The sequence below is a fragment of the Ursus arctos genome, unplaced genomic scaffold (assembly GCF_023065955.2).
Source record: "Ursus arctos isolate Adak ecotype North America unplaced genomic scaffold, UrsArc2.0 scaffold_5, whole genome shotgun sequence".
NCBI lineage: Eukaryota > Metazoa > Chordata > Mammalia > Carnivora > Ursidae > Ursus > Ursus arctos.
In genome coordinates, this window is record NW_026623067.1 from 58,446,931 (window position 1) to 58,474,602 (window position 27,672).

At 41.9% G+C, this 27,672-nt stretch overlaps 1 protein-coding gene across 10 annotated transcripts in view; it reads left to right on the plus strand.

Annotated features, from left to right (window-relative positions):
- The window catches only part of ARHGEF28 (Rho guanine nucleotide exchange factor 28), a 298,167-nt gene that overhangs the window by 251,450 nt on the left and 19,045 nt on the right, over positions 1-27,672 (plus strand). For 8 of the 10 annotated variants that reach the window (XM_026498793.4, XM_057307006.1, XM_044384124.3 and 5 more), the window contains 7 exons: positions 139-321; positions 5,092-5,223; positions 8,389-8,489; positions 11,451-11,489; positions 11,588-11,635; positions 16,135-16,620; positions 17,657-17,957. In XM_026498793.4, the coding sequence (XP_026354578.3) occupies positions 139-321; positions 5,092-5,223; positions 8,389-8,489; positions 11,451-11,489; positions 11,588-11,635; positions 16,135-16,620; positions 17,657-17,957 (1,290 nt within the window). The remainder of the gene's footprint in view (positions 1-138; positions 322-5,091; positions 5,224-8,388; positions 8,490-11,450; positions 11,490-11,587; positions 11,636-16,134; positions 16,621-17,656; positions 17,958-27,672) is intronic. The other 2 variants (XM_057307008.1, XM_057307009.1) reach the window with 1 other exon arrangement.

Below are 27,672 nucleotides of genomic sequence, written 5' to 3' on the forward strand. Positions count from 1 at the left end.
TGGCCCACTCAACAGCTTGTACTAGACCTGTGAGACCATACTGCTTGCTAACGAGGAACGTCTTTATCTTCGAGCTTGGATTTTCATACAGTTGCTGTATTCATCTGATAACCTTCCATGGTAAATACTATTTCATAGAAATACTCAGTAACCAAGACCAACAAATTTGCACATATTTGGAGGAGAAGCTGCATATCTATGCTGAACTTGGAGAACTGAGTGGATTTGAGGATGTCCATCTAGAGCCCCACCTCCTCATTAAACCGGACCCAGGAGAGCCTCCCCAGGCAGCCTCATTACTAGCAGCAGCTCTGAGAGAAGGTAAGTCGCTTCCAAAACTATTTGGTTTAACAAGTTCAGAAAATGTTTGAGTACTTTCTGTGTGCCATGCCCTGTGGTTTTAGTGCTCAACGTATAGCAAAATAAGACGGTGTTCCAACTGTGCTACAATTCGTACTCCAGAAATTGCAAAGTAAAAGGAAATAGATGTGTCAGGTTGTGTCAAGTACTATGAAGACAAAAACGTATCCCTCAGTAGATGAACGGATAAAGAAGTGGTGTACGTAGATAATAGAATCTCACTCAGCCATAAAAAGGAATGAGATCTGGCCATTTGCAACAACATGGATGGACCTAGAGGGTGTAATTCTAATTGAAATAAGTCAGGGAAAGACAAAGACCATATGATTTCACTCATATATGGAATTTAGGAAACAAACAAATCAAAAAAAGAGCAAAACCAAAAAAGACTCTTAAATACAGAGCACAAATTGGTGGTTGCCAGAGTCGAGGTGGGTGTGGGGGGAAGGGTGAAATAGGTGATTGGGATTAAGAGAACACTTACCATGATGAGCACTGAGTAATATATAGAATTGTTGAATTACTATATTGTACAACTGCAACTAATATAACTATGTTAATTATAACTCAATAGAAAAACAATAAAGACGGTTTTATTTAGAAAACTATAGAGGACAATTGCTTCAATGAAGATTTTTTTTTAAAAGATTTTATTTATTTATTTGACAGGGATAGAGACAGCCAGCGAGAGAGGGAACACAAGCAGGGGGAATGGGAGAGGAAGAAGCAGGCACATAGCAGAGGAGCCTGATGTGGGGCTCGATCCCAGAACACCGGGATCACGCCCTGAGCCGAAGGCAGACGCTTAACCGCTGTGCCACCCAGGAGCCCCTTCAATGAAGATTTTAATGAAGTCTGAACCTTACTTAAAAAAAAGAAACAGGCGCGCCTGGGTGACTCAGTCAGTTAAGCATCTGACTCTTGATTTTGGCTCAGGTCATGATCTCAGGGTCCTGAGATGGAGCCCCACTTTGGGCTCCATGGTCAGCAGGGAGTCTGCTTGACATTCTCTCTCTCCCCCCGCCTCCCTCTGCTCTTCCCCACCACTTACTCACTCTCTCTCTTTCTCTCTGTAAAATAAATCAATCTTTAAAAAACAAAAACAAAAGATATTTTTTTAACCAGAGCCTGCCAAGATCTCTCTCTGCCCACCCGCACCACCTCACCTCATACGCTTCCCTGAGTATAGAGAGCGATGGAGTGTAGGGAGGTTGTATTCGAGTTAGGGTGACCAGGAAAGGCCTCTTCGATAAGGTGATATGTAAGCAGACGCAGGGAAATGAAAAAGCCAAGTGGACATCTGAGGAAAGAATGTTCCAGACACAGAGAACAGAAGATGCAAAGGTTCTGAGGCAGGTTCATGCCAGACCTGAGGAATAGCAAGGAGGACCGTGAGGTAGAATGAAGGGAGGGGTGCGGAGTGGTAGATGAGTCACAGCCAACCACCACCCACATGACCCGGCGCTGACTGAGGTAAGTAAGGAGTTTGGGTTTCATTCTGAGAGACACTGTGGGAAGCGTTACAGGGTTTGAGTAGCAGAGTGATGACATGTGTGTTCCAAAAGGAGCCCTCTGACTGCTGTGTGGAGAATAGACTATAAGAGGGCTAATAAGATAGTTTAGGGTACAACCTTGGGACTGGGTGGCTGAGGTGGGGTGTAGGATAGGATCATTGGGGAAATGAGGAAGTCAAGGAGACATGAGGACAAAGTGTGGACTTTGGACTACGTTCATAAAAATGGCAATTCCTGAGAACTTTGATGGGAGAAGCATTTGAGGAAGGGAGAGGACTTGCACCAGATGCTAAATTGTTCAAGGAATCTGTAGATGAATGGCAACAAGGAGGGGTCGTGAGTGGTGTAATCTGATGGCACGAAATTAAAGGCAAAAAGGGGTTGGGGAGTGGGGATAATATTTTGGAAGTGACAGTAGGGACAATGGGTTTGAGAGAGAAAGCCGCCGCCACCTGAGAGGGTGGGAAGGAACGCACACATGGTTTGGTAGATTCCAGACCATGGACTAAATGTGTCCTACCACCTGTTTCTGTGAATACAGGTTTATTGCAACACAGCCAGCCCCGCTTGTTTACCTATTATCTGTGGCTGCTTTCTTGCCGCACTGGTGACGGTGAGTACCTGCAGCAGAAACTGTGACCCGCAGAGCCTAAACTGTTTACGATCCGGGCCTTTGCGGACCGAGTTTGCCAAGCTCTGGCTCAGAATCGCGGAACATCAGCTCTGGAGGAGAGTTTAGAAATCCATGGCATTCTATCACCTTTATTTGATAAGGAAACCGAGGTCTTAAGAAGGGCATAGAGGTTGTCTGAAGCGGGGTCCACTGGTGGAATCATTCATTCATCCATTCATTTTCATTCATTCATTCAGTATTCATTGAGCATCTACCCTGTGCTCTGTTGTCGGTCCTAAAGAAAGAGTTAATACTTTTTATAACTTGTAGTGGGATATGGGCTGCCAGTTATGGACTAAATCACCGGGATAAAAGGTACAGCATAGGGAATATAGTCAATGACACTGTGTAACATTGCACGGTGACAGATGGTAGCTACAGGGTGGTGAGCACAGCGTAATGCATAGACTTGTGGAATCACTACCTTGTACACCTGAAACTAATGTAACATTGTGTGTTAGCTGCACTTAAATGAAAAAAAAGAGGGGGGAATAAAAACTTATAGTGGAGGAAGACTGACAATACACAAGGAAACAAAATTATTTCACAAAGTCACAAGAAAATAAGATTGGGCTGAGGTGAAGGCTTTACTTTAGAGAAGTCAGGGGAAACCTCTCTGGGGAGATGATTTTTTGAGATGAGAATCGAAAGATGAGAAGAAGCCAGGTGTCTGGGGACCCAGGGGAGGACCATTCCTGGGCAGGGAGAAAGTGAGGACATTGCCCTTGTCTGTGGAAGGAGCTTGGCATGTTCAAGGGAAGAAGGAAGGCAGGTGGCAGCAGGCAGGGAAGCGTATGAGGTGAGGTGGTGCGGGTGGGCAGAGAGAGATCTTGGCAGGCTCTGGTTAAAAAAATAGGTATTTTATTCCAAAATCGATGGAAAGTTACTGGGTGCTTTTAATCATGGCTGTGGCACCGTCGTATGTCTTGAGAAGAGGCCCGGCTGCTGGCAGGAGAGGGAGGGAGACCAGTTTGCATGGAGGTGGGTGGTTGGCACTACACAAGCTGATGGGGGGTGTTGGGGCTTTGGTGTAGACCCAGGAATGTTGGCTGTGGAAGTAGAGGGAAGTGGACGGGTGCAAGATGTATTTTAGAAATAAAGCTAGAAGTACTTTTGAATGGGTTGATGAGAACCAGCGACCCTCTCATTGGCCTTGATGATGTCTCTGTCGAGTAAGTCACCCCCTCTCCATTTTAGCCAGTGGCTCTCCCCCCCCATCAAAACTGTCATCACTCCCTGGTTTATGTCCCTTGCTTTCATTCCTCTGGCCCACCGTGTGACGTAGGTGCTGGGGAACAGCAGGGAACCCAGCTGCTCAAGAGAGCGCGGAGCAATTGAGGTACTTCCCGATCTACCCCGAGCCATTGGTGATCAGGGCTCAGAGATCTAGTGGGAATTCTTAATCAGGGTGAGGTCATTTTCTTTGGGGAAAAAAACAAATAGTTCGGTAGCGCACCTTGAATGGTCTCCCTGGGTCGTTGCTCTACTGGACTGCTTTTCTGCTCTCCTCTCTCCTCTCTCTCTACGTCTGGAATCCCAGTCATCCTTCATGATTCTGCTCACCTTTCATCTCCTTTAAGAACTTTTTCCTAATCCCCCTGGCAAATGTAACTGCCCTGCTCCTTGGCACTGCTGGAGGTATTATGATACTCGAATAACTGGATGGTAGAACTTACCACTGACCCCGCGCTACCTTGTTACAGTTACGTATATGTTGTGTTCTCTCCTCCAGTCTGCAGACTCCCCTCCTTAGTTACAGATGCCCAATGGCTCCTGGAACAGAGTAGGTGCTCAATGAATATTTGCTATTCAAACATTGGACACAATGTTTTAGAAATATTTGTAGGGTCCTTAAAATTCTGCCATTCCACATGCTTGTTGAAAGCATTTATTGTAAATAAAAACATGACTTTCTTGGTGTGGTGTTTACCAGTCTTACCAGATCCTAAGAGTAGCCTTTGGTGCTTGTTGAAAATGCAAATTCCTTGTCTTTTCCCTTGGAGAATGTGATCTAGTAGGTGTAGGGAATGATTGGGAATCTATATTTTTTAAGGCACGGTTGGGGAAATTCTCTTTCGAAGAATAGCTAATATTTCTGATAGTATGTTTTAAAATCTTTATACCTAAAATCGTGGTTGAATTAACTGAATTACAGGAAGTTTTTCAGCAGGCTAATGTACTGAAAGTTAAATTTGAGATTTTTTAAATACAGTGCATCTTTTTATTAATTTTCTGTCATAACATGATGCTCAAAGTATTGGTCTAGATTGCAGGTTGGCAACCTTTTTTTCCGTAAAGAGCGAGATAGTAAATATTTCAGGCTTTGCAGGCCACATACAGTTTCTGGGACACATTCTTCTTTGCGCATGTGTGGGTGCCTGTGTGTATATTTTAACAACTCTTTAAAATGTAAAAGCCATTTTTAGCTCCTGGGCCGTATAAAACCGGACGCAGGCAGGCCAAAGAGAGTTTGCCAACCCTTGATCTAGATTAAACCATGTATATTTGGTTTTTAAATTTTATATTCTTTTTCCTTTTTCTTAGCTGAGAGCCTCCAAGTTGCAGTGAAGGCCTCACAAACGGGCGATGCCTGTCAGTCATCCGAGGAAGGTTCTGGAGAACCTGCCTTGACAGATACGCGGAGTCCCCCCGCAGAGCCAGGATCGTCTCCAGCTTGTAAGTGAACGTTCAGGACTCTGCAGTGAGCCTGAGCACAACCTCTGGAACATACAGTGGTCATATGAAATGAAGGCAATGACTCTGTCCCTATTTGGAGGAGACTTAATGTATTGTTTAAATTAGAGAAAACCTGAGAATCCGTAAGCTAGCCTAAGTTACATATGATAATGACACCGGTGTTCCAAGGGCAAGGATTTCAAGAATAGTTGGTGGGTGATAGCACTTTCTTACCCAGGCATGCTTTGTTACCTTCTCCAAAGCTGACCCTGCCTCCTCTTTGATAAGACTTAGGGAATACAATTTGGAATATGGTTGTGGAATAACTTTTAAACTTTGGGGTTTTTTTGAAAATGAGTCCCTGCAGTTCATAAAAGAACAAGTCCTTTGACTTAAACTCAGAGGCATCAACTGAGCAAACATAACCCAGAAAGCTAGAATCTAACATATTCCCACAGACACACGGTTTGGTGGTATGGTTAAAGGCAGAAGTGACAAAAAAATTCTTTTTTTTTTTTTTTAAGATTTTATTTATTTATTTGACAGAGACAGCGAAAGAGGGAACACCAGCAGGGGGAGTGGGAGAGGGAGAAGCAGGCTTCCCACTCGTAGGAAGCCTGATGCGGGGCTCGATCCCAGGACTCTGGGATCATGACCTGAGCCAAAGGCAGACGCTTAATGGCTGAGCCACCCAGGCGCCCCCAGAAGTGCCAAAAAAAAATAAAATAAAATTCTTGATCTTTGTCATCATACACTTTAGTTCAGGTCAGAATTCATTTGTTAAAGGCACTGTTTCAGTATATTTTAAATACAGAAAAATGTCATGTAGAGAATTAGGTGATTTCTCAGAACCTAATGATGTTGTTATATGTAGGAGCTGAATATTTCATTCCTTACAGGTTTCTGAGATAAGAACATAAAGAGCATATTTCTGATTGTATTTGGGTGATAAAAACCTTATTTCCACCGGGCCTTATGCACAAGACAAAGTGTCTTTAGTAGCGGGAGATTGGAGGATTAAATTGTCTCCTAATTTCTTTAACAACATCCGTGGGTTAATTAAGATACATGGAGACAGTACAGTTTTAAAACTCTGGACTTTTTTGAGATCAGCTCTAATAATTATTTTGTCCTCTCAAATTTTGCTTGATCCTCTCCTGCGTTTCTATTTTCAGAAACTGCACATATGTTTTTCATTTTGACACAGCCCAGATTCATCAGGGGAGTTGTACTGCCCTGGGTGATTTCCTTTCAAAAGAAGAAACTCATTATGCCATTGAGGGAGTTCCATCTAAAAATACAAGGAGGGATCTGCTGCTCTCAGCCTCACTCCACGGACAGCTGGGGAGGCTCCACATGGCTCCCGCAGCTGCTCAGAGCACACGGCTGCACCTTCCCTCCCTCGAGACCAGGCAGTGAAGGTTCTCCCTGTCTGTACCCATATCTCCCATGACTGGGGACAGTACCCAGAGACACCCACAACATCTGTGAAAACTGTCTAGAGGTCGTTTACGCTGCCCTGGTACCAGGATTCATGTAGGGAAGGGACGGGGCAGGTTGGTAGGGTCCTGAACCCCCGAAGACCTGTTCGTTCCTGGGCTGGATTGGAGCCTGATGCAATAGGAATTGGATTCCCTTTATAAGGTTGGTGGGGGCAAAATACTCTTCCTAAACGAGGGCCTATCGCTGACCGGGTGAGTTCTTTGTTGAACTTTCAGGACTGGCTCCTTGTGAGTCAAGCCCACGCCAATCTGAGGACATAGACCAAGCAAGTCCTTCTATTTTTAGTCCTCGGTATACCTACTCAGATGGATGAATATAATCTACTCCTTACAAAATTCTGGATCTCTGGAACTGAATAAGGAACGGAGGGACCTGATCACTTGGGTCGGCATCAGCTGCTTTGCCCATTTGGTAGTCCTCATTGCCATGGGGTGGGGAGGAGGAAGAGTGAGAGAATGGCTAACTCTTTGGTAATGCCTTGGGTCTCTCTCTAAGAAGTAGGTATAATACCCAGTAGTGGAACCATTTTCTGGGTGACAGATACATTTCTATAAAACGTCCCTTCACTATAAGTGAAAAGCATTGACCGGCTTGGGCAAAAAGAACTTAATTTTTAGCTGATATAATTTGAAGCAGTTTCCGCTTAAAAAAAAAATTCTTTGTAATAGAAGTGGCCTTTGGAGTCCTAGAGGACTTTCATTTAGAGAAGGAGAAAAAGTATTTCCTCCATCACTAATAATGTTTGAAGATGGCACCGTGTGTCACAAAGTGAATATTTGCCAGGGCGCCGTTCAGACATGGTGCAAGTGTAAGTCTTTGTGTGAAAGTGTTTTGGAAAGTCTAGTTTAAATTAGTGTAAGGTGAGCATAGTAAGTTTTAACTGAGTTCACATGGGCAAAGAAATAAAATCACACCAGCAGAGATTTAACGGATGGAGTGAAATCTGTGTTTCTTAAAAATACTTCCGAACTAGAAATATTTCTGTGTTTCGTAGGTTAAATATACAGTATTTACAGTTGTTGTGAATCTAGAGTATAAGCAAGTATTGTGAGAAAAAAACACTTGGAAATTGTTTTTCAAAAGTTATTTGGAGACAGGGACAGGTTCCTATTTGTACAACTGTGAGCTTGTAAAGTATTAGCCATCTTGACTCTGCTGAGAAAGATGTTTCCCTCCCGTTGTTGGATTCCCCCTTCTAAGCCTTGTTTATGGTCTGCTGCTCTTACACTGGCCACCAAGGAGGCTGTCAGCCGAGCTGTCCGCTCAGACCTGGCTCGGCCAGCCCTTGCTTTAGTTGCACAGTGCCTGTTTTCAATTCCCTTCTCCCCAGTGGCTTTTTCCCAGTAAGCCAAAGTGAGACGTACGGTCCTCCCTCTCGGTATCACCAACATCACACGAGCACCTCTCTGCAAGAAAGAAAACTTAAAAGATGGGTGATAATTGATGCCATTTGTCAGTGTGGAATCTCTTAGCATGTAAGCTCCCTGAGGGCAGGGACACTGCGCTCTGCACTGTTTTGGTCCCTTGTATGAGAGTATGTAATATGTGTGGTTTTGTGTTTCTTATTTTGAAATCCATGTCCGCTGTGCACACGGGAACCCTGTGCGCTGGCCGATGTTTGATGATGTCCTTTCTGTTTCTGTCTCACTGGTGTGCTTCCAGCACTAGTCACAGAAGGGACAGAAGGAAGAGGCTGTTGGGATGTGGATCCTGGCACCCAGGGTGTGGGAACCGACTTGGCGGTCTCTGATGCAGGGGAGAAGGTATTGTGAACTGCTTTGTTAGTAAATGACACCGGTTACTTTTTGTAGTAACATAACCTTGGGTCCTGGTCTGTCCATGGCAGTGAGTGGTATGAAAGTGTTTTCCTCAATTGTTCTCAATTTCAGTACTCTTATTTAACCTTTCTAACTTAAATTTTCTCAAAATGTTCTTGCTCTTTCTATATCATGTAGGTGTAAACAAAAAACGATTTCAAAGTTATTAAAAGGATTTAAAACTTGAATGCTTGTGTGTCTGCGCACTCTTACTTCTGGTCTCCCTTCTGCTTTCCTCCCTGCAAAGCTCTAGCTTTTCACCCGCTGTACTTCACAGCGCTTGGCCTGGAGGCGGTCCTGGCATCTGGCGGCATCCTTAGGCAACCAGGTGGCGCTGAGTGGCAGAAATAATGTTGACTTGGAGTCCTGTTGCTGCTTTTACGTTCTTTTCCCTTCCTCTCATTTCAGATTGTTTTCCTCTCTCCACCCACGTGCTCACCTTCTTTTTTGTGAGACTTTTAATCAACCTGACCAATTTTTGCTTGGGGCAAACTGGTTCCAAATGCCTTTTTTTTTTTTTTTTTGGACATGGTTTACATGTAGGCTGTGAAACTCATTAAAACACTAAATGCAGGAAACTTCCTTTTCACTTCAGATGGACCTGGGATGTCAGAAATTGGGAATAAGAGTATGATTCTGGGAGGTGGCTTAGTTGGCCTCCCTGGGGTTGGCTGGGGCTCAAGAGTTTCAGTTTTATCTAACATCAAATTAGGTGCATTACCAGATACCAATATGTGCTAATGTGGAAAAATGACATACGTCATATATTTATGTCATAATTTATATATTATCTGTTTTTGCATATATTACATGACTGGGGACACCAAGTCCAAAAATTTAAAAATCCATAGTAGATATGGCTGTGATTTAGTATTTTTTAAAAAAACTTGCGATATGTTATTCTGCTTGACTGTAAGCTTTCTGACTTATTTCTTCTTAAAACATTCCTACTTTTTTCCTCCTTTTTAGTGTGGACTTCACTTTTCAGTCTGTTGCTTCCAACTGCCCTTTGTCCTAGAGGAAGGGAGGGAGAGAAGGAGGGCTGTTAGTTAGAAATAGTTTTTTCTTGACTGGAAATCGTGGTGGCTCCCACCACTAGGGTCTTTTTTCCTTCCATGGTTCAGTCACAGGTAAGTGAAATGAGGTGTGTAGATCCCTCATTGGGTGAATCTATCTGGAGGAATTTTAATAAGGCATTTGAGAAAATGAACTGACAAATAGGTCAGGATCACCTGAAATCAAACTTTAGAAAAAGTGTGTGATGGATATTTCGTAATTAGCTGCTTTAATCAGGTAAGGTTTAAAAAATTGTTTTACCGGAAAGAATGTTCAAAAGTTGGGCGGCAGACAGAAAAATACCCCGTGTCGTCAATCACCAGCTGCAGTTATGAGCACACACCACAAGGTGGCGCACCAGCTCCATGAAAAATAGGACCTTAAAAATTTCTGTCTGGTATCAAACTTAGCCATTCTTGGGAATAACTAGCCGCATGTAGCATAATTCAACTCATTTCTATGTTTCTAATTTGTATAGAGTACAAAAATTCTGTAGCATACGATTTTCTTATTACAAAGGTAACGACTGTGAACCAGGGACAGAACTACAAAAATAGAACTCTAGAACTCACTAGAGAATGGGGGTACTTAGCCCAGTATGGTGGTGATGGCATGGTTCTGGGCACAGGTCTAATGACTCTAAACTTCATATCCTTTTCCATCCTTTGTCCTTCCTGAGGTTCTGCTCAGTAAAGAAATCTTTGATGGGCAGTATGGGGAAGAGTGTGAGGGAGGGACTGGAAGAAGGAATCTGGCTATCTGGAGATCTCAAAGTTTCACCAGCCTGAACTAATTGAATTTAACAAGTCCAGAGTTAACCTGAGAACATTACCACAGCTGACTGTTTCTTGTGGCTTCAATTTAAAGCTGCTCAGATAAGAGCAAGCAAGGTACCAGGGACTATAGGCTCTAGGAAGGCAGGGAATCTGGTGATCTCCCATAGCACAAGGAGTGGAGTACATAGCAGGTACGCAATATTTATTTATACAATGGAGTGTGGTTGTCCATTAGATGCTGGGCATCACTGTTAAATTTGTAGACAGAGCATTGAATACACATAAGACGTCCTGCTACTCGTTGGCTTACATCCTAGTGAAAGAAGACAGGCAGTAAATGAATAGACAAATGTTCAGTTCAATTCTGGAAACTGGAAATCCTCACTGTCCACATGTGTCTCTAATGTGTGCATTAGGGAGACAAAGAATGAAACGTAGACCCCCATCCCCCAGGAGCAGATGGTCTCCAGCCTCACTCAAGGGCCTCTGCTGATAGTGCTTTTCCTAAGGCCATCACATGATGCTTCCAGTGCAGGATCTGGAGCAGGCCAGCTAGGTGCTGACCCTTGGGCCACCCCTGGGTATGGGTTTCCTCTCCCAACCGCTGGCTGTTTTGGCTTTGTGAATCTTAAACATGGAGACAGGGAGCTAGAACTCAGGCGTGATGTCCTCGAGCTTCCAAATCTGGCCTCCAGGTTGCAGGGAGCCAGCCTGGCCTGAGGGCCAACTTCAGTCTGGGCACAGAGAGCTCAGCTGACAGTGTGGTTTCCACAAGGTAAATACTGTCACTTACTGAGAGAGCGCAGAGCCTCCTTACTGGCATCCCTTGTTGTTTTCTTCAAGGGGTGTTTGGGTGGAAAGTTGCCATGCATCTCAAATGCAGAGTTTGCACAGATGGGGCTCTCATCGAGTGGTTTAACTCTGTAGGCTTTGATTTCTGGCAAGACAGACGGTCACTACAGAAGAGCTTAGAGGGAGTGGAGTGATTTACCTGAGGTCGTACATTTGGGAACACTAAGTGCAGCTTTGCAGAAGAAGAGCGATTATTCATTTTCTTATTTTTTACATATTTTAGGTGGAATATAGAAGTTTCCCAGTTTCTTCACAGTCAGAGGTGAGCTCTACGCACCTGAAATATATCTTCATTCTCTCTTTATTTTCGGATAACGAGCGCTTTTTCAAGAATTTGACGCTTATGATCTTACCTTCCAGATTATACAAGCGATACAGAATTTAACCCGGCTGCTATATAGCCTTCAGGTAACTGTGCTCCTCTAATCTTTGACCTTGGGAACCTTTCTCTTAATGCAATTCATTTTATTAGATGATTCCCAGACAGTAAAAATTAGAACATTTGAGAGGTGGCGAATGATCTGAGACGTTGTGCGGAACTTCACCTGGTTTTGTAATCACGAGGCAACACTCCTACTTTTTATACCGTTCTTCTCTGAAACCATAAAACAGTTCATATCTCTAAAAAATATTGAGGACTATGATCTGGCTTGAAGTTTACAGTGAAACGCAGGTGAGTGTAGCATGAGTTCACATTTTCTGATGAAAACTTAAATTCGCACCTTAACTTTTTTCACTTTCTCCTATAGACTTGCGCCTTTATGGTAGTTACATAACTCATGAGTTCCTTCATTCTTTTGTTTGTTTACCCACCCAGCAGTTACTGAGCGCTCTCTCTGTGCTGGGCACTGTGCTAAGGGCTGAGCACTCAAAGGCAGACGGACCGCAAAGCCTATCGTCGAACGGCTCACTGTCTTTCACAGAGAGACAGGCATAAAAATTGTGCTTCCATTTTGGATTACGGGGTCGGATGATCCCTTAGTTCATGCACAAGAGAGGCCAGATACAGGGGCGCCTGGGTGGCACAGCGGTTAAGTGTCTGCCTTCGGCTCAGGGCGTGATCCCGGCGTTGTGGGATCGAGCCCCACATCAGGCTCTTCTGCTAGGAGCCTGCTTCTTCCTCTCCCACTCCCCCTGCCTGTGTTCCCTCTCTCGCTGGCTGTCTCTCTCTCTCTGTCAAATAAATAAATAAAATCTTTAAAAAAAAAAAAAAAAAAAAGAGAGAGGCCAGATACAGCCAGTTGTTCAATATATGGATCAAAAGCATTTTAATGATACGAAAGCAATGTTAGCGTTAAATATAAATTGGTAGAAAAATCTGAGGATGTAAGTAAATAAAATGGCTTGTGATTCTACAGAGAGAATTGCTATTGTTATGTTGGTATATATCCCTCCAGTATATATTTTTAAGTTTTTATTTATTTATTTTAGAGAGAGCTTGAGTGGGGGGAGGGGCAAATGGAGAGCGGGAGAGAGATTCTCAAGCCGGCTCCGCACCAAGCTCAGAGTCGGACATGGGGCTCGATCCCATGACCCTGAGATCAGGACCTGAGCTGAAATCAAGAGTTGGAGGCTTAACCTCCTGAGCCACCCAGGGGCTCCTCCCTCCAGTTTTTTAGAATCATTTTATATGTACTCTGCTTGAACATGTACCTTTCTATGTGTTCAGCTCTTATTCTGTAGCACAATTTTTGGTGGCTGTGTAATATTCCAGTCTGGGGAATTTACCCAGTTCTTCATAGCTACAGTTCTGTATTAAGTCTGTTCGATATTCTTGTATACTAATCTCTTTGAACATAGCTGAGTGTTTCCTTAGGATAAGTGGCTAGAGTTATTTTTTTAAGGTTTTTAACAGATACTACCCAAATAATCAAACTCCTCAATATCCCTCTCTCCTCCTCAATTTGAAAATAGATCAAGATATCTGATTACCTTAATTTTCATTTCTTTGGTTACTGTCGAAACTAAACTGCTCCCCCCTGTCCCTGGTTTATTAGCCATTCATAGTTTGTATCTTAGACCTGTTGACTATTAAAAGAAGATTAAAATTAAGTCTGACTTGAAGTTTTCACCAGAAAACAATGTGAAGTCATGCTGCATTTGATGTTTTCTTATTTATACTTTGCATCGAGACTTCTTTCTTTAATGTCTTATTGATCATCTGCCCATTGCTCTAGTGCCCCTATCTTAATAATTAAAGTTTGGGATTATATTTGAATATATGACAGTGATAGTCTCCTCTTACTATTTTTCTATGCTTATCTGTGTATTTTTTCATAAGAGATTTGAATCACTGACAAGTTTTTTACCCTCGTTCTAGGACAGATAAATTAAAATTTCCTGTTTATGAACAAAATTGGAGAGAATTGTCCCTTTTGCAGTCATCATTCCTCTTGTTGGAGAACATGCTGTTTCTCATCTCTTACTTTAGATTAAGGGACGATGTTTTTGTTTAACAATTCTATTCTTTGGACCATTCCAGATAGACAGTTAAAATTTGGCACTAATGATATTATGGCTCTTCATCAGTACTTACATCAATTTGATTTTCTTGGCTCTTACTTTGTCTTACTTCTAGAAATGCAGTGAGTAATTGTGGCAGTGGCAAGCATCCTTGTCTTGTGTGAGATCTAACAGGAATACCGTTGGTGTCTGACATTAAACATGCTGGCCTGGGATAGATGTTCTTAGAGTTGCTTTATCATATAAAACAAACATTCCTTCTTTTACATTTTAACTGAAATGGATATAGTTTGAGCATAGTTCATTAACTTTTGGGAGACGAAAACATTGAGTATCCCAGCTTGTGTTGCCTGATGAAAGCATTCATGGGTCATCTCTCTTCTTTTCAATGTTGAATGCTGCACTTCGTGGATTCAGGGTTCCGAAATGCTCACCTACATGACCTGAGTTTTGCACCACATTAGATTGAAGGGAGGTATCAAATTCTACAGTGGAATCTCTTAACTACGGCTTTTGAGCAGGTCTGAGGATGTGGGCTCTGGAAGATGTCTGCTCATGGGGTACTCATCTGTTTTGAAGCTGAATCTCTTATGCGTGATTGAAATTTTTACATAAGCATTTTCGAATCAGATGCAAATGAAATTTGATCCCTATATTAGGAGAGCAAAGTTAGAGATGGGGTATATGAGGCAGGTAGAAAGGAGAAGACAAAAGGTGAGAGAGCAAATTGGGATTTCCTAAATTTCAAAAGCAAGTGTTGTTGTCTTTCCTAAATTTAAGTATCAAGTGTGTGAAAATGAATATCTAGTTTTCAGAGTTCACCTCTATGAGAGAGAAGAGACGGGTCTCCTCTCAAATGTTAGGTAAACGTGAAGAATGCTCCATGGTGGCATGCACTTAGCCTGTTGTGAACTTTTCAGGGGTGTTGTCTTTTCCCATGGTAGTTGCCATATGCAATCTGCTGGATTTTTGTTTTGCTATACTGATGCCCTTGAAATTTATTAGAATTAATAAATGTGCAGTCTACAGTTTGCTCTAGCCAAGTCAGCAGAGTCCTGAAAGCTTATTTATGTGCTAATTATTTCATATTTAAAGGTAATGAGTACCTACTTTCAATGATAATCATTGTTCTCTTTTTAATAACTTCTAAAAGACCTTAATCAAATATGGATGTGAATTTTGGAGTTTTTTAAAGTAGGTTTTCAAATTTAAAAACATGAATTTTATTTCCAAAGGCTCCAGCAAATACTTTTTAAATCTTATTCCAAGACAAGTACCAATTTAAAATTTCCTTGAGTTCTTTAACCTTCAAAAGTATAAGGAACTATTGATCTAACAAAGAACTACTAGTCAAAATCCCCATGTTCCCGGCATCTGTTACGTGGATAGGTTTAAAAATTCTTAGGAAAGAAAAATGTGAATTTATCCCTAGGAGAGTAATAATTTCTCATAACGAGTCAAAACACAAATACATAACCAGTATGTGGCCATTTTCAATTTGTCCCTTTTGTGCTTCTTTGTGCTTTAAATGGGAACTTAGAAAATTAAAAGCTTCCAAGGGCATTCACAGAGATTTTTTTTTTCTTTTTTTTTCTTTTTTTTTTGGTTTTGTGGAATCCTTCCAAATCTTGGCAATTATTTCCTGTGATGCTGCCAAACTTTTCATAGGCAGATACCGTAACTCCAAATGTTTTTTTAATCTGGTTGGTAATGTCCTCTGGGCTTTAGAGTATCTGTGTTCCCTTAATCATTCCAGCCTCCTGTTAGCAATCTATTAAACAAATGAATTTCAGCTTAGGACTTTATGTATGACCTTCCTGCTATAATACAAAGAAATAACAGTAACAGGATAGCTTTACCACTTACCTATCTCCTAAATATGAAATTCACGGCTATCCTTGGGCATTATATTATAAAAAGATTATTTACCAAAAGTCTCCAAGTGGTTGACTTTTATTTTTATGTTTTCATGTATGTGATACAGCTTAAGTAATTTCTGGTTTGGGACTCAAATAAAGGATACCACCAGGTTTATATAGAATCTTAAATTCTCATGAATAATTGAGTGGAGAGGCCTCAGAGAATGAGACATAGAACAGGAATGCAGTCTTGTGAATTTATGTACTGAATTCTTATTCAAAAGACTTGCTTAAATATTACCCAACAACCAGCAACAAACCACATTTCCAAAAGAGGGGAAGAGAATTGCTTTTGGGCTTTTTTGTTGTTGTTCTTTTGTATATTAATTCCCAAGCCATCCTGCTAGGAAATGTGGGATAAGCCTATTTGAAATGCCAAGGTCAGTCTGGGGAGATAACTTAGAGGAAGGACAGAAATATTAAGAGGAAAGAATCGGGTCGTGCTTTTCGTGTTCAGAGGCCGTTGGAACCCAGAGCACAGACACATGGAGGCCGTGACTGTCTGCCCCTCTCCTGCTCTCACAGGCTGCCTTGACCATCCAGGATAGCCACATCCAGGTCCACAGGCTGGTTCTCCAGCAGCAGGAGACCCTTTCCCCCGGCCCGTGCTTCCGAGGGACCCCCTTCCAGGACCAGGAGAAGTACCGCAACCTGGAGAAGCAGCGGGAAGAGATGGCCGACATCCACAAGCTGCAGCACCGGTTCCAGCAGGAGCAGCGGCGCTGGCACCGCAGCTGTGACCAGCAGCAGCGGGAGCAGGAGGCCAAGGCCAGCCGGCTGCAGGAGCGGGAGAGGGAGTGCCGGTCGCAGGAGGAGCTGCTGCTCAGGAACCGCGGGGAGCTGGACCAGCAGCTCCAGGAGTACCAGCAGAGCCTGGAGCGGCTGAGGGAGGGCCAGCGCCTGGTGGAGAGGGAGAGGGAGCGGATGCGGGTCCAGCAGAGCCTGCTGTGTGGTTGGAGACACAGTCGGCAGAGTAGCCTTCCCGCCGTGTTTTCTCCAGGAAGCGCAGAGGTACGGATCTTCCATGCTTGGGGAAGCGGTGTGCAAGGCCGCTCCTCCAACACAGGCTTAGTGGTGGTCACTCCTGGGATACTGACCAGATGTCTGTCTTTTTACCGCTGTGTAAGAGCCCCCAAGAGTTAATATGGAGGTAGCAGAAACGGAACCTGCTGAGACCATGCGTGTGCTGTTGACTTGCAGTAGGGAAATAGGGAAGCCCAAGTCCCGTTGGATCGAGGGCTCGTTGTACTCTGTGAGGCCCTTACTCAAGGGAAGAAATGCAGAAAGAAGTCCCCCAGTGAGGCAAAGTTCGTCCTGGAGCCTTGCTCCCTGGGAGCGTGCTGCCTTTCCTGGGCTTGAAGGACCTCTGTGCTGGATCTAGTCTTCAGAGTTTCGTATAGATATACCTTTGAGCAGATCAATTAGCTATTAATGTGCATCTGTCAGTACTGAATTTAGCAAGTACAGTACTATTCTGTTAACTAATAATAGTTAACATGAGTATACTAATGAGTGGCTAGGCGGGATATGAAAACCTTTCTGAAGATTGTGTTCCATTTGTACCCCCTTTCCCGTGTTTGAGAGTTCCATTTGCCCCAGGAATTTATTTTGTCGTGCTCTGAGCACACAGATGCTTGTGACTGATAGTGCGTAAAGTTGTAAAACCTGATGATAAGAACGGTCTGTGTTGCATCTGATTTTCTTTTTGAATTGGCTAAATTACGTTGTGTATATATTGCAAATACTTCATGTGTATATTTTCAACATTTTATTTAGCAAAATGAAAATGCTGCTCTCTTTTAAAGTAGAAACACTTCGGTGGTAGAGGGCACGACTGCTAGGTTTTTTTGGTTTTTGCTTTTGCTTTGTTGTTTAAAGATAGGCTAGGCACAACGGATTTAAGTTTTGGTGCTAGCTCATTAAAAGGGGATGGGTATAAGACTCTTATTAGAAATCTTGATTGCTAAAACTATTAGAAATAAACACTATAAAACTTGCACAAATTGCTGGAGAAATTATTGTGTTTTTTCTGTATTTTCTTACACAGGTAATGGAACTTAATCGATCCGAGAGTTTGTGTCATGAAAATTCGTTCTTCATTAATGAAGCTTTAGTACAAATGTCCCTTAACACATACAACAAATCGACTCTATCAGGTGTCCATCAGGATGCCACTTATCCCCAGAATATAGCTAATTCTGATTTGGTAAGGACTAGTGAAAATCAAGTAGACCTCCAGTTGGACGTTTCTCCGCCCTTGGATGTCAACCATGAACTGTGGACAGCCGCTGGGTCCTGTCATCAGATACCCCCTCTCCACCCAAGCAGCAAGGATTCTTGTAAAAATGGTAATTAACACTTTAAACATCATCTGTATACTTTCAACAAGAAGCTGTTTCTCTGAATGGTTGGCTCTTCTTCAGAGCAAATCAAAGTGATTCCTAGAAGGGGAATAAATTGGTTCTGGTGAGCTGGAGTTTGTGGCATAAACTTCTCTTTGGTGACGTCTGGGGCCATCTTCTAGAAAAGTTGGAACGTGGTTAGAGGGCTGTGCAGATGCCACCAAGGTGTAAGAATCAGACAGGGTTTTCAGATCTGTGGCTTAAATGATAAATACCAAGTTGCTTCACTTGTAAGGGAAAGTTATTCCTCATTGTAGACTCTACCACATTCCGATACGCAGACTCATTGGCTCTCGGAAATAAAAGATAGAGACAGGGTTTGTGCTAGGACTTTATTGTCTATCAGGGCAATTTCCTTTAATGTTAGTGAAATCTCTCCTGCTATTAAACACCCCAAAATGAAACTGTTAACATCATTTGTCATTGTTTAAAAAAAAAAAAAAAGGCGTTGTATCTCCGTAAGTACCTCATAATAACACAATTTGCTAATCCCATTAGAGCATTTGCCAAATATAAATGAGAGGCAGCTTGAGTTACCATCGCCACATGAATCCAAGTGATTTAAATCTATGTCTCTTATACATTGTTTTCTGTGGGATATGAAGTAGGGAATGAGAAGAACTTGAAACCTCTCTGCTGAAAAACAGATGGCATGCAACAGAATAAACAAGTGGCTGGCCACATGGATGAGAAATAAATCACTGACAGCACCATCTTTCAGAAACATAAAACAAGCAATAGTACAGAGATCTTCAGAGCTTGACACAGATTTGTTGTCCTGCTTCACATATATTCTTAGTGTGTCGCTGGGATGATTTTTCAGCAACAGAAAGTTTTGAAGGTACTCCGCTTCTCTGAATCAGAGAGTGATAATTCTGACACTGCCTGAGCACTGGTATTTATTACTAATCTAAAAGACGGGAATTCTTCGTAGTGAATAATTCTTTGCATTACATAGTCACTGCTATAACGTTCTTATTTCTTGTCAGCATCTGGGAGAGAACGAAATCACTCCTCCAAGCATCATTTCAAGTATTCCTTAAATAAAAAATAAAACGGAATGGTTCATCAGGATTTTTTAAATCGACAGAACTTAGAGAACATAACCCCTTTGTTATCTTGCACCTTTAGCACTGTGGGGACCACATCGCAGAAGGCGTTTTCTAGGTAAATGTTGCTTTGCTGTGTTGCTTCCTTCAGTTGCTATTTACAGTGTTTTTTACGTGTTCGTCAGGATGGTTTTGCATCCTGGCTTGGGCAGAATTCAAAAACTCAGTTTGAGTTAAACCACATTCAGCTTTTGTTTAAAAGAAGCGTCTCTCTCTTTGTATGTCTCCCGTCTTCTTCTGTTGACTTGTGCTTCGGAGTACAAAGCTTTCAAACATTGGCAGCACACTTGCAGGAGACAGAAAATGTACTAAGGAAATAAACAGTGACTCTGTCCAAAACCAGTCTGGCCACATGTAAGGAATTAGAGATAGACAAGGGAAATGCTGAGAAAATGTACTTATCCTTCAGCTCTTGTGCGTCCAGTGGAGGCCAAGGACACCGAGGACATTGGCAGAAGAGAGGAAAATCAACTTTGGCCTGAATCTCTCAGGAACATCCTGGAGTGTGTGAGTAGGGATTAGATCAGAACGCAGGGTGTGCTGTTAAGCACTGGCGTTTTGCAACTGGTCAGAAAATGCTTTCTGTTTGTTTACTTGAAACAGGATAAGCCGTTTCCGGAGGAGAGAATTGAAGGAGATTAGGAGGTGAAAGAGAAGTGGCATGAAAATTGGGTCTGCGTTCTTGGGAGGGTTGTCAGAGCCAGGTAAAAGTGTTCCGACTGCTCCGGTGCTTTCACAGTTTTTAAAATTGAAAGTGGCACAAAATCAGCTGCTGAGGTAGTCTCCGCCAGACTTCGCCTGGTCCCCCAAGTGTGCTGGTGGGGGAGGGGAGGCAGCCCTGGCGGTGCAGGTGAGAGACAGCGGTCCAGGTGCTGGGATTCAGGACAGTGCGGCGTCCTTGCTCCCTGTCACATTTCCCCGCTGCATCTTGGGGTTAGCGGTCGCTCAGCAGCCACTCCTGGGATCTGCGGCTCACGGTATTCTTCTCACTCAACAAAATTTGCCTCTGACGTTCTTGGCTGGTGTTTTTGGGAGATGTGCACTTAGCCATGTTGGGTGATGGCTGCGCTGAAGATTTTATCTGCAAGCCCTAAGGTCAGCTGTGTGAAGACAGCTCCTTAAAGAATGGTTCGTCCTTTTGTCCGGCCGGGTGCTGTGGGCATAGCATCAGTGGACATGTGAATCTCTAGAACAGTACGCCTAATGGAAAAAAATCGCGTGTCAGTTCGATTCTTGAATGTGTTTACATGTCACAGAGGGTAGAGGTTTCATTGGTGTGGTCGGTCCCACATCACCAGCCGTTTGATTGTGCTCCGGCTGTAACTGGACTTTGCTGTGTCACCACCGTCACTGCCGACAGTTATGCGCCAAGGAATTTCAAGCTCCATGGGGCAGTTCGCCAGGGGGGAACGCGTTAAGTGCGACATTCCACTGGGGCAGCTGTGTTCTTCTCTCCATCAGAGCAGGGAAACTAAGGTTTGGAGAGGTTCAATGACTTGTCCAAGGTCCCACAACAAGTCACTGGTAGAGCCACAGATGGACCCTGGGGGGACTGGCTCTGGAGCCCTTGCTCTTCACCAGGACACTGCACGTGGTTGATTTCTAGAAAGCTGTTTTGAACTGTACTTTTTGTAGAAGTTGGAGTAGAAGGGGAATAAATGTTGTTGGGATGCCCAGCAGGATGTTCACAGTTAAGGGCCAGTTGTTGTGGTGGTGGTTATGGTTTTCCATAACCTTCCTCCCTTTTTTTAGTATTACATTTGGAAGATATTTCTAAATATTTGGGACTGTGGTGGCCATTGCTTGCATGGATTCTGAGTATCTTCAGATATCCTCAATACCCTTTAGCTTTACTTTTTTCCCATAAGTCACATTTTCTTAAATAGGGTTTGTTTCTCTAATGTCCCCTAAGAATCACCCCATGTTACTTGTAACTATTATTAAGGTAGCACTTTAAAGAACTCTGCTCTCCACTTTTGGAAGTTGTTTCATGAGCACACATCTTGGGTGTTGGAGCATTAAATCCAAATTGGTGTTTGATTTTATTTTTAGTGGAAGAGGGGGTTGTTTTAAGGACTTAATCTGTACTCCTCTGAGGGACCAGCTACAAGAAAGCTACAAGACTACAGAAAATTTGACTTTATTTAAACAATATAGTCCCTGTAGGACAGTTGCTATGTAACTGGACCCATGAAATGCTCAGATTTATTACTATTCTTAAAGGCAAAACGAATACTTTATTTTCATGAATTTCCCCCCCTCTTAGCTTTATGGTATGGAAATTAGTCTGAAATCTTCTTAGTCTCCCTTTTCAGTTATATTTTTATCTGTACCTCAGTATTTGAGGGTTGCCTAAAAAGTTCCTCTTCAGTGTAGTTAAAGCGTTATGGTTTTGCCATGCATATGATAAAATTTAAATCAAGTGCCAAATTTTATGTGTTAGTCATGTAGCTATTGGCAGAAGAATAATTTTATTAAATTTGGATTCCAAAAGAGTGTTGAGTGTGTTTCCCTTTAGTACGTATTAGGATTTGGTGCCCATCAAAATATTGTCAAAATTCAGAGCATTGTATTCAGAATATTTTATCTTGGCAATGTTTTTTTGAAAAAATACAGACAGCTGTGTTAAACTTTCATTGACATGTTTTTTACGTATGGAAAGAAAATAGAAAATTTCCAAATAAAAACCCATGCTATAGTCAGTATTTAAGTAACAGTTTTAAGGAAGGGACTGTATGATAATTTCTAATGTTTTTTAAATATTCCATAATTCAGAAATGGGCACCTTAATTGTGTAATCTGTGTGGAAAGAAGCTTTTCTAAGGACCTTCAGGAAATTTCTCACAAAAGTCAAACTGGCATTGGATACCATAAACTTCAAGGACAGAAGTGTATTTGAAAAGAGGGATCTATTAGTTTCCTGGGGCTGCCATAAGAAAGGACCACAGACTGGGAGGCTCGAACAACAGAAATGTATTTCCTCACAGTTCTAGAAGCTGCAAGTCTGAGATCAAGGTGTCGGCAGGGTTGGTTGTGCTGAGGGCCTCTCTCCTTGGTTTGTGGATGATTGTCTTCTCCCTGAGTCTTCGCACTGGCTCCCTCCCCAGCCCCTCCCAATGTCCCCTCTTACAAGGACAGTATTTGTATTGGTTTAGGGTCCACCCTAATGACCGCATGTAATTACCTCTTTGAAGGCTCTATCTCCAAATACATTTTGAGGTAATGGGGGTTAGGAGTTGATTATATGAATTTGGCAGGGGAAAAAGTTTAGCCCTTAACACAGGATAAAATTATTATTTTTCTCTTTGCAATATTTTTAGGTATCATGAAAGCTTTAAATTGTTGTTAATGTACCAAAGTTGAACTGTAATATAACTATATTGCGAGTCTTTTTTACTTGGTTAGGGAAGTGAGTTAAACTTGTAAAATTGTGATAAATAATCTATATCTGCTTATTGATATGTTATCAATCCTATGTGTTAACACACAGAGAGTGGGCCAGAAAATATTGAGTCTGTAGATTCATTAGGCCATATTTCCAAACCTAGGCTCTAAGGAAGGAGCTTTGGGAACTTTGAGCTCTCTCTGAATGGGAGGGATATTAGATGCCTTTATTTTGAGTTAAGTGAACTAAAAACTGAAGGGTTGAGAACATTGGTTATGACATCACCTTTTTGTCCAGATACATCTATTGGGAAGTTACTGGGCAACTCTTTTTCTTACGGAATTTTGACTATCACTTTGGGAACACTTTTAAGGAAATCATAGTATTACTTGCTCTCGGTAATCCACGTCATGGCAAGACTATAAAGAATTGGACTCAGAGGCTTAATTTTAATCTTTCTCACTGACAAGTGTAGATGATTGACTTTCGCCTTTTGCAGATTTTGTACCAGGAAAGGGAAACATGCCATTTGCTTGTAGGGCCTGGTGAGCCCCCAGTGCTGACTGCCAACTTCCTGATTGCATAGTTCTCAGGGGGCAGGTTGGCTGTGCGAGCCAACTGGGCCAGGGCCATCCCGCCTTAGCACGTAGAGCCCAGTACACAGCAGGAGAGTAAAACCAGCAGGTGGGTGGACTCAGAGGCAGCCAGCCAGCCATGTGGCTGCCTGTTCTTTCCCAGCCTGGGTTCCAATTTGGTTTCAACAAGCTGCTGAAGTGAGAGTCCATTTGGTATGAATGATTCCAGAGGTTAGGCCTGGCCTTGGGTCATCCTTCGCTTAAAACAAGAAAAAAAAATATATATTCATGTAAATATATATGTAAATATACATATACACACATATGTGGTCTATGGAGTACACATTTGACCTTTCTAGTATAGTGTGGCTTTATTTGTAAAGTGATTAAAGGTTAGGTTTGGAAGGGAAGTTCGTAACCGTTTATGTACCAAACATACCTGAAGGATAAGGCATGCACCTGTCAGTCGCATTGACTCAGGAGACAATGATCCAACACTGGGAAAGGAAGCATCTTCCGTTCCACAGATCAGAATCTGGGACTCCTTTCTCACCCCTATGTCCATCCTGCAGTGGAAGTTCCATTTTGAAGGACTTGCTTGAAATGTGAAGTATTCAGCTGAGGACTGTTAATTTATGTCTGCCTAAGAAGAATATGGCCATCTGGCTCAGTGGGTGGCAAACTTTCTCTTATAGGACCACATGGTGAATGTTTTCATCTTTCTGGGCTATCAGGTCTTGGTCGCATAGGGTCAGCTCTGCCATTGTACCTCAAAAGCAGCCATAGATAATGCGTAAAGATACACGTAGATAATGTGTAAAGAATGAGATTGGCTGTGTTACAGTAAAAGTTTATTTATAAAAACAAGTGGGTTTTTTTGTTTATTTATTTTAATCCACTTAAATTGAAAAAGTTATATTCCTGCTGGTATGGAAGTTTTATCCCAATTCACTTTTGGTTGAATTAATAATGAAATAGTATATGGTACTTCATGCCGTTTAAAAACACATTTGAATTCATGGTCTCATTTGTTCTTTACAGCAGTCCTGTTCTTTACTGTCACCGAGTTTTTCAAATAAGGCAACTTTTCTCTTTTACTTTTTGTTTAGTCTCTGCAAAAAGATGAGTTTAGAAAAACAACTTTGAATGGGTGGCGTTTTTAAGGCCAGTGGTTTAACACTTGGAGGGACCCTCCCCCACCCCAGACTCCAGATTCAAACTCCTGTGATTGTGTCATGGAGGGCTACCATCTAACTATGAGGCTGAAGAGAAGTAAGGTGTTTCTGGAAAAATGCAATGAAAGTATGAACTCCTCTTTCCAGAGGTTCTCATTTAGTAGGACATGGTGGGGGCCTACAAATTTGTGTGTCTAACATTCTCCTGAGGTGATTCCAAAGCAGCCAGCCTGTCCTCTGTCCCTGCACTGCCAACCTGGAGTGCTGGGCTTGATGTTTGAGAACCTCAGTTCAAATACTAACTCTGGCTCCTAAGGCGGCATGATTTCTCAGCCTTAATTCCCCAACTGTACAAATTGGAAGGAAGTGTTAACAGAACTAAAGGGGGAAAAAAAAAATGCCTGGCATGTCCTGGGATCCAGGGAATATCTGCTGCTTTCCTACCTTCTGGAAGTAATTAATTCTGATTGTGATTCAGGGGGTGGTGTACTGTTAAAGATGTGTCTCCTAAATGTCACTAAAGCCAGTAAGATTTAGATCTAGAAAAAAAACAAAAACAAAACTAAATTGGGGAATTTTTTTTAACTCAGAATGGAAATCTGTTCTAATATAAAGCAGAACTACCTTTCTGTATTGGTCTGAGAGGGGTGTTGGCTGTGTCGCCACAGCTGTCCTGGGAGGCAGCCTCAACAGCACAGCATTTAGCTTCCCTTTGTTCCTCTCCGTAGAGGAATACTTTGTATCAGTCAACTATGTTTCTAGAACCAAATGTAAGAAATATTCTGGTAACAAGACTGAACATCTCAGTTTGGCATATAGAGCTTCCATTCCTATAGAACTTCCAACCCTTAGTGGTTACATTATGTAAATGGTTGCATTATGTCAATATATCCCCAGGAAATCTTGTAATTGTACTTGAGTTCCCTGAGTAGGTTTTTCAACTAGAAAGAAAATGTTGAGAATGGCCAACAGTATTTTGGTTTGAACCATTTCTTACTCTAAAATTTAAAAAAAATTGTGCTCTGGTTTATGACCTCAATCTCCTTTTGAGTTTGGTTACTCTGAATTAATTTGTTTTTATTAGTCCCGGATAGACTGATAAAAATCAAGGGTCAGAATTGCCAGGAAGTACCTCTTATTAGCACTTACCATAATTTGAATTAATTACCTGTGTAATAACTTATGTAATGTCTGCCTGCCCTAGTATAGACGAGGCTTCACAGGGATGGGGAGCTACAGGTGTCTCCTTTGTTAATTGCTCTCTCAGAAGCACCAAGCACACTGTTTGGTGTAAAATGAACATTTGATAAATATTTATGACGTGAATGAAGGAGTCAAGATCCATACTTGTTAGCAGAAATGACAACACCTGTGAACTTGGGCCACACAGCTTGACTCAACTGAGGCATGGGAAGAGGTCGAGAAAAGACAGAGTCACGTGGGGTGTGATGGTGGTTAACGCAGGCAGGCTAGCGGAGGCTGGCTCACTGGATCCACTGAGTTTAAAACCTGTAAGATGGGCGTATGTTAAATGGCATTCTAAAAATGTCAGAGGGACTATAAGATTGTTTGCCTTTAATACCTAACTGGATTCTAGGCAGCAAACTTTAACAGTCACCAACTTTTCTTCCTTATTAATGTTGAAATAAATTTGTTTACTGATATATAGTCCTGTTTGGCAGATTGGTATAGGTGCTCTTTGTACAACTCTAGAGAGCATCTCTGTGTGATTTATTTTTCCATTTAGAACAATATGTATAGCCCCATATAGCCTTGTATGGCAAATGAACACTTGAAAAAGTTAAAATGTGTTCTTCATAAAATGCTTTAATTTATTCTAAACAAGTAGAAGTGAACCCATTGCTATTATTTTAGGAGGATGGCACATGGCCAACTTAGCATTTAACTATTTTATCAATAACTTAGTCAACCTATCTGTTCACTGGGGTCTTTCTTTTTTAACCATATAGTAGCTCAAATACCAGTAAATTAAACATGGGCAGTTAGCTCAACATCAATGAAATAATTTCTTAAACCCTTTTTCTTTTGCTAAATCCTATTTAACAGTCTAGTGTATTTCCCCAGGCAAAACAAATACTATTTGTGTAGTTAAATATACTCCTAGAATGTGAACCAGTTTCCCTGGCATGACTTTCTAACTTGTCAGACTTAAAATACTGCCTGTAAGATCACATATCGATGATAGCAATCTTAAAATTAAGTGTGGTGGCACCTTAAGAAATATATCCCTTTGCTTTACTGGACACTAACTGGAAGGCACCTATATATTCTCAGCTGGTCAGTTCCCAGACACAGCTGGCTGAGGGGGAGAAGTCTTGTCCTGTTGCTTTGCACAGATTAGAGCCAGATAATAAAAAGACCTGGGCCCAAGTTTTGATCTGGGAGATGTTAATTTGCCATGATAAATCATGGTTGAGTTTCCTTGGTTAAGGGGCCAGGGTCTCCATTCTCTTTCTGGATGACATGTTAATTCAATTTAATTGGAAACATTAATGCTTAGTTTGAAGATTTACCTAAGGAAAAATGTAATCTTACAAAGTTTCCAGTTACTCAGGATAGGACTCTGGCCCTTCACAGAACAATTTCACAGTAAGGCTGTGCAAAATTTAATTATTTTCATGATGACTCTTTTCCATAGCTCTCTTTGTGCAAATTTCGTTACACTACAGCTTTTTCTTCCTAAAACATAACATGATGGATATTTGGATTAAATATAGAATATTTGGATCATCGGCCAAAAATATAGGACACTCTGCTTCTCTGGTGAATCGAGGCCATTTTGTAAGGAATGGTGCTGTAAGGCTTTGGAAGTAACGTTTACAAGCAAAACATTGGCCGAGTTTTAATTTTATTTAATGACCTGCTTCCTACCAGTGATCTTGGCACCCTCTGCAGTGATTTGCAATCAATTAATCATACAGAATGTTGTAACACTGCAATAAGGGCATTGCACTCTGAAAGTGTCATAAATCCACCAGCAACAGAAAATCAGAAATTGGATGCTCAACGGCCTCTTTGTGAAAAACCCCAAATGGGGAGGTGATTTTAACGTTCTGTTTTCTAACATGTCCTTGGAAGCCTCAGTACTTTCTTGTAGCTTGTGAGTTCTCTCGTTCCCATTTCTCAAAGATGCTTTGGCCCTTCAGTGGGCTGTCAGTATAGGAGTCTGTGTTTGTCTTATTCAATTTAGACACTAGTCATTTAAATGAGGGAATTCTTGATCTTCTGAATTACTAAAGGAGGCTGTGGTTTCGTTTTTTTATCCTGAATTCAAGGCAATAATGCTCAACTGCAGTAGGCCGTATTTTTGAAGTCTTTGTAGGAATGATTCAGAAAGGAAGCATGTTTCCATCCTGGGACTATACTGACATTTGCTAGAGGCAGATGGCAGAAGAT